The sequence below is a fragment of the Acartia tonsa genome, chromosome 2, assembly GCF_053477335.1.
Source record: "Acartia tonsa isolate MP-2025a chromosome 2, ASM5347733v1, whole genome shotgun sequence".
Classification (NCBI taxonomy): domain Eukaryota; kingdom Metazoa; phylum Arthropoda; class Copepoda; order Calanoida; family Acartiidae; genus Acartia; species Acartia tonsa.
The window spans coordinates 716,636-723,694 of NC_137261.1; the positions used below are offsets into that span (position 1 = coordinate 716,636).

The 7,059-nt window shown below is 32.8% G+C and overlaps 1 protein-coding gene across 2 annotated transcripts; it reads left to right on the plus strand.

The window, feature by feature from the left end:
• The first annotated feature begins 248 nt into the window (after window positions 1–248).
• Window positions 249–6,067, plus strand: LOC145333409 (uncharacterized). 2 transcript variants are annotated; one of them, XM_080178529.1, is made up of 8 exons: window positions 249–372; window positions 1,567–1,624; window positions 2,358–2,396; window positions 2,473–2,501; window positions 3,995–4,064; window positions 4,666–4,709; window positions 4,941–4,979; window positions 5,819–6,067. In XM_080178529.1, the coding sequence occupies exons 1-8, from the start codon at window positions 263–265 to the stop codon at window positions 5,871–5,873; spliced, it is 444 nt and encodes a 147-aa protein (XP_080034655.1). In that variant the 5' UTR covers window positions 249–262; the 3' UTR covers window positions 5,874–6,067. The 2 variants fall into 2 exon arrangements, with proteins under 2 accessions (XP_080034655.1, XP_080034662.1); XM_080178536.1 differs by having other exon boundaries at window positions 4,669–4,709.
• The last annotated feature ends 992 nt before the right edge of the window (window positions 6,068–7,059 follow it).

Genomic DNA, 7,059 nt, shown 5'->3' on the forward strand with positions numbered 1-7,059 from the left:
CAGTGGTTAAAACGTTAGGACACTTAAATAAAAAAACCTACCAATCAAAATTTTAAAAAAATTCGAAAAAGTTTTCAAGCCAAAAAATAAGAAAACATTATTATAAATATTTGGGGACTAGTGTAATAAACAGCCCAATATCACCCCCTTCCGCCCTGTAATTCAACGCTACCAACGATAATAAAAGTCCTTGTTTTAATACTTTTAAGTCTTACTCACTCATTTATTTGCACGTAAGAATTAGTTTTGTTTTGGGTTTACAATGACTATGAGGTCCTCATTCGTAGGATTAGTTGTTTTATGTATACTGTGGACAGTAAGCTGTACTACTAATACTGTAAGAAAGAAACGACAAGCTTATGGTTTAGACAGGTTTGTTTTTGAAAAACGAAGCTTTTCTATAATTAGGGTCGGTCCGTCTGTCCGTTTCGTCGTTTCTTTAAGCATGCTAAAGGCTTTAAATATTGATCTTGGCATACTTATTCCTGTGACTATTAGGTTATTTAGAAAGCGAGCATAACAACTCTTTAATCATTGTCTTATCCCTTAACCCTTAACGGTCGGGGGGGAGGGGGGGGGGGCCTTAAACGCACACCCTAAGTTTTTTTCTATCTCATTTTTTGTGTGTGAAAGATAAAGAGCCCAAACTGCATGACTTTTTAAGTATGGGTATGACACATAACTGAGAGTTGGAAATTTTTAAATATCTCCATCCTGGCGGGCACAGGATGCCAGCAAACCTGGCAGAGTCATCCAGGTAAAGAGCAAAAATATTTTTTTGACCTAAACAAGCATTTTATCTTACCAAAATACTAGAATATCCTCTAGTAATACATTCTTATATTAAAAACAGGTGTTCAAGTCAATATCAGGTTCCAGGTATGATCCTGCAGGTCCTGATCCTCCAGGTCTCAAGAAATCTTTAAAAAGCTCCTGTGGCCGCAATTTTTGACTTGGAGACTTCAAATTATAAACTTAAGCTTTTCTTACATGTCTACATAACGTATTAAAATTTTATGAAGATCCGCGGCCATTTTCCTGCCGACCGCGGACTGCAGCGGCTTGCAGCTGCCATATACAGCTGCGGCCGCTGAAATTTATATTTTAATATTTCTAATATAAAATTTACATAAATATAAACATTTCCTGCAAATAAATTGTTCTTCTAGCTTCAAAAATAAGAAAATTACAGCCGTTTGAAATTTTTAAGTACAAAAGGACCTAAAAACAAAGGTTATTAAATAAAAGTGTGAAGGAAGCGAAAATTGACTTTGACTTACTTAAGGTCGGATATTCATTATCAAACAGGGGACTTCCACAATTTTTTTTAGCCATCTATCTCTTATAGAAACTAAGATAATAAGGGAGGGGGGGAGTTGAACAACACCCCCCCCCCCCCCCGACCGATTAAGGTGCGGCAAGGGGCCCGACTGTTAAGGGTTAATATCCATGTATTTTAGTACATACAGCCAAGCAGCCAACTATCTTCCCCTTATACCATATCCATACACTCCTAATATATATCATTATTCCATTGTCTTATTCCTTAATATCCCTGTATTTTAGTGCATACAGCCAGGCAGCCAACTATCTTCCCCTCATACCATATCCATACACTCCTAATGTAAGTAATTGAAACTCTTAATAGTGTCTACAAAGAATGACATCATACAATACAAATAACCAATGAGAGGAAAATACACAGAATAAATTACATTGCAGCCGAGTGTTCATTTTAATTGACCAATGGAAGGCAAGTATGACGTCATGTCTTATAGGCACTATAAAAAAGCTGCTAAGTGATTAGTTATCGTATAGTTGCTGTAACCAAATCAATATTAGTATAGGCAACTATATAACTTCTAAATATCCATGAATGTTATTTCATTTTCCAGTATGGTTCAGAATTCGTATAATACCCGCGGGTTTTTAGCCAAACTGAAAAATAAAATAAACAATATTGATTTTCTCGTATTCATTCGAATCCGGTGGATAGGAACCGGTTCTCATCCATACGAAAAAACTATGTCTAGCATCGTATTATATCCAGTTTTCTACGAATATAGAAATGTACAATCATATGATTAAAACCAGTTTTTTTAGCCGGTGCCTCCGGCACCTCGGGCCTAAAAAAACTAGTTTTAATCTTATAATTGTACATTCTATATCCGCGGAAAGCCGTTTATAATACGATACGAGAAATAACTATTATACATTTATTATTAATTAAAAATTCCCTGTTTCGTTGGCCTGGGCCTTGGACTACCCCTCCGGGCCAACAAATCTGTAGATAATATTTAAATCCTTTATTATTAATTTTGAAAATAGAAGTAAATATATATTTAATTTTTTATCAGGTATTTGGATCCAATTTTGTGAGTCTTGCTTCAGGCATTGTAGGTTATTTTTACATTGAAAAAATTATTTATAAAAATTAAATTAATACAACAAAATCATTTTTTTAATTTCTAGACTGGGTATTCCTACATTCCACCAACTAGGTATATTCATTTCCAGCATCCGATTTTAGGCAGTTGTCTGCTGATACGAAAATAAAAAGTCATACATTTTACTCAGTGATCTAAAGGGATAAGACAATGGCCGATAAATTGATATATACCCCAAATGTAAAAACACAAAAATACTCTTCTGTAGATTGAAATTAGTGGTTGAAACATTTGAACACTCAACTTAATGAACCAGCCAATTAAAATCCATTAAAAGTCCCAAAAATTGTTTAGTCGACGTAAAAGAAAACATTATTATAAAACTTTGGGGACTAGTGTAATAAACAGCCCATTGTCATATATATATCTCTCTCTCACGTTACAAGGTTACTCCTTTATTTGAAGGCAATATTATGTTATATTCCAATGTACAAATAGCCTTAAACTATCCCAAGACTTGTAGAATTACAATAACCTTAATTGCCATCCGTGAACTGATGTGAAGAATTCAAAATAAAGAATCAAATGGGTTAAGTGGATAGCGATATCTTAATGGACAAGCAAACAAACAAATACAAAATAATATTCTTTATATTAGTAGCAGACACGCCTCCTAGAAACCTGTAGGGGCACTTAAGGTGGGATGCGAAAACGTTGACACCTCCCCATTTTTAATATGTTTTAAAAAGAACAAGGATGATGACAACATCCATAAAAGCGAAGCACTGAAACGGTAGGACAAACGGACATCAACACTTGTATAGTGTCAGAACTGAATAATCATAATATAAATGTATAAGAGTCAAAGCAAAATTGTAAGTAAATTTGTTGAAAAACTGCTTGATTCAGGATAATGTTTATGGACATACTTTCATTTTTAAGACTTGATTATAGTGTTGCTTCGCTTATTACATTATACTTTGTTGTCCCAGGAATCAATATACCAAAAATCAGTTCAATCGGATGATTAGACACATAAAAATTTGTTGTTAAAAAGTGAAAAAATCAACATGTTTAAAATAGACGTATGGACATTTTGGTGATGATTATAGAGTTGCTACGCTTTCTAAATCGTACCTAACTATTAAAGGAATCACCATGCAAAATTTGAAATCGATAGGACTATTCTAACATTCCTAAATTAACGAAAAAAGTTATCCGTTACGGACGAACGGACGGACGGACCGACCCTAATTGTAGAAAAGCTTCGCTTTTAAAAATTAAAAAAAATTGTTGAGGGATCATTTTTTACTTCCCCAAAAGAGTTTAAAACCTTTCTAGGACCCATAAGAAGCTTCACTGTAAAGGAGAACTATATAGGATTAGCAGATAGCAAGATTTTTCTCTACTGACAAAATATCTTATTACTTTATATGATAGGATAATATGAAAACTAGATTATTGTTTATTTTTAATTCACCATTACTTGGTTTGTTAAACCTAGGCCTTAGTGCAGGAACCAGTTTGGCAGTCAGCGAGATCTTAAAGGACAAAAAATACTACTCTTTATAATATAGTATGAAAATTAACATTTTTTTTATTTTTAGTTCGCCATTACTTGGTTTGCTAAACCTAGGCCTTAGTGCAGGAACCAGTTCGGCAGTAGCATTATTACAGGTGAGGTATTTTTATATGCAAAGCTTTTTTATAATTAGGATAGGTCCTTAATGGTTAGCTCATTTCATTAATTTAGACATGTTAGAATTGTCTATCGATTTCAAGCTTAGTATCATGATTCCTAACAGTTAGGTACAGTTTAGGAAGCGTAGCAACTCTATAATCGTTAGTAGACGTCCAATAAAAAAATGATGATTTATAACTTTTTAACTCAGTTATTAGCTAATGAAATTAATATCAAAGTGAATAAAAAGTTCAATTTCAAAGAATAATTTTAATGAAGCTTTAATTATATTTCATTTGAATCATTTTATCACGAAACTTTTAGATTATAAAAATCACAAACCCTCAAAAATTGTATTGTAAAAATGATATGGTATTAATGGATATATTATTACTTATTTTTCATGCTCTGTAATAAAGTGAAAATCACAGCGGGCTAAACCCTATCTACCCATTTTGTCCCATTGTTCCCCTCCTACTGGATTAACGAACAAATATATGAGATCCATATTAACAACCTAAATTGACAACAAATTTTCCCCTGTTGATATATCCACGTATATCTTATATCCATTGTTTTAATACATTACTTTTTTAGCAGGGAATCATGGGCAGAACAAGATCTGGCCGCAGAAATAACAGGTATTTTCCAGTGAGGGATGGGACATTGGACTGTTTATTACACTTGTCCCCAAAGTTTTATTATAACGTTTTGTTTTTTATCAAATTTTGATTGGTTAGTTAATGATTAGTTGGTTGAGTGTCCAAACGTTTCAACAAGAATCTGCAATCTACAAAAGGGGATATTTAGTGTATCATCATTGTGGATTTACATCAATTTATCTTTAAAATAACAAGAATATATTGTTTTAGATGTAGTGGTTCAAATAGATGTACTACAAGAAATGGAAAGTAAGTATTTAAATAAATTAAAGATCTTTAATAAACTCAACTTTTAATTTAAAATACATAGAACAGTTTTAAATAATTGATTTATAATCAATTAAAAAGAATCTGTGTTGACTTTAGAAGTTAAAACATAAAAGCTCAATATTTGTATATCCTTATAATAAAGTAACAGGATGTTTGTAAATTGTCTGTGTGTTTGTTTGTACCGAAGGATCTCGCTAAACGCTGAACCGATCGGGTTCTCCTTAACAGGGTAGCTTCTCATAGGTCCCGGGAAGGTTTATAACTATTTTCTTATGAAAAATGAAAAAAAATGAAAAATCCCCTCTCCAAAAATTTTTTTTTTTAATTTCTTTAACTAAAATTAAAAATGAGGACGGGGGCAGCCCCCCCCCCAAAAAAAAAAAAAAAATTTTCGTCCCCCCCCAATTTTTTTTTTATTACTTTTTCTTTTAAAATCTAAAATAAGAAATTGAATTATTAAATTCGACTCTCTCCTCAAGTGCCCCTATAGGCCTCTAGGGGCGTAGCCGCTAGTGATTGAATATATAGTTTCAATAACAAGGATAATTTTATCCATAAGAACAGGTACGTTAATCATAGAACTTAATCTATAATACGTGGATTCATTTACAGGGGAAAATTTGTCTTCATTTTAGGTTGCCAATATGGATCTTATTCATTGATCAGTTCGTTCATGCAGTAGAAGAGTAGGTCCGGGGATGGGGTAAAAAAGGTGGATGGAAGTATCGATATTTTGGCGAGCTGCAAGTATTACTTTATTAGAGTACATGAATATCTAGTAAAACATTCAAGCAATAATAAATCCATTACGTTTATAGGTGTTGCAGGATGGTAAAAATCAGACGAAGATTGCAGTGTCCAGCTTCGTGTTGATTAAAGGATTATCAAGAATGGCTGCTGAAACTTACAGCTGACGTCAAAAAGGATGGTACATTATCATCTGGCTATACAAGAAAATATATTCAATAAAATTGTATCTTATATATGTATGTATATTTCTCCTAATTGCTAGTTTTTCTTTTTGTATCAAAAAAAAATCTAAAATAAAAACTGGAAACGGACAAAAATTTACTGTTCCAAATAACTGTAAATTAAACTTAGTGATCATTACAGTGTAATGTTTTCTTTTCAACTTAATATGTTGAATTTATTAATTGTCGTATCCCTTAAGTAGACTTTTAACACCCAGGGAGGACAGGCCAATAGGATGTTTATTACACTAGTCCCCAAAGTTACGTTTTACGTACCTACTTTTGGGACTTGATTTGAGTGTCCAACGTTTCAACCACTAATTGTAAATTGTAATCTATAGAACGGCAAATTTTGTGTATCATCATTGGGGATGTACATCAATTTATCGGTTATTGTCTTATCCCTGTAGCTCCCTGTCAATCTTGACTGTAAACACCAAATTAAATACGTGTACTAGTATTTTTATATGAATTATTAATCAAAGGTTACTATGTTGGTATATATGTATTTGGTTATAGTTGAGAAAGGACTTCCTTTCCAGGGAGTGAACATTGGGCTGTTTATTAGTCCCCAAAGTTTTATTAAAACGTTTTCTTATTCATTTGCTGCAAAACTTTGGGGACTTTTACTTAATTTTGATTGGTTGGTTTCCAAACGTTTCAACCACTATTGTAATCTAGGGAATGGGTAATTTTGTATATTATTATTAGAGATGTACATCAATTTATCGGCCATTGTCCTATTCCTGATCCCTGAAAAGGACTTCATTTCAATAGTTTGTCTAAAAAATCAGCCAAGTATGGATTGTTCATTTGATCCAGTCAATGGACATTATATTTTATTTGTGAACTGAACACGTTTTAAAGTTTTAATCCAATTCCATAAAGTAGATACAGGCTTTCTGATATATGTATACTTGGCAGCCACGACTAAGCCTCATAATTAAAACCCGTTTGGGTGGATTGAAAAGTGGGATTGCAATATTGGGGTCAGGTTGAGACTTCCAGCTGATTTTCAATTTAATAAAATTTAAATTTACCCGAGGCTTAGAGGCGACTGTATTTTTTCTCTGTTTTTCTGCATTTAA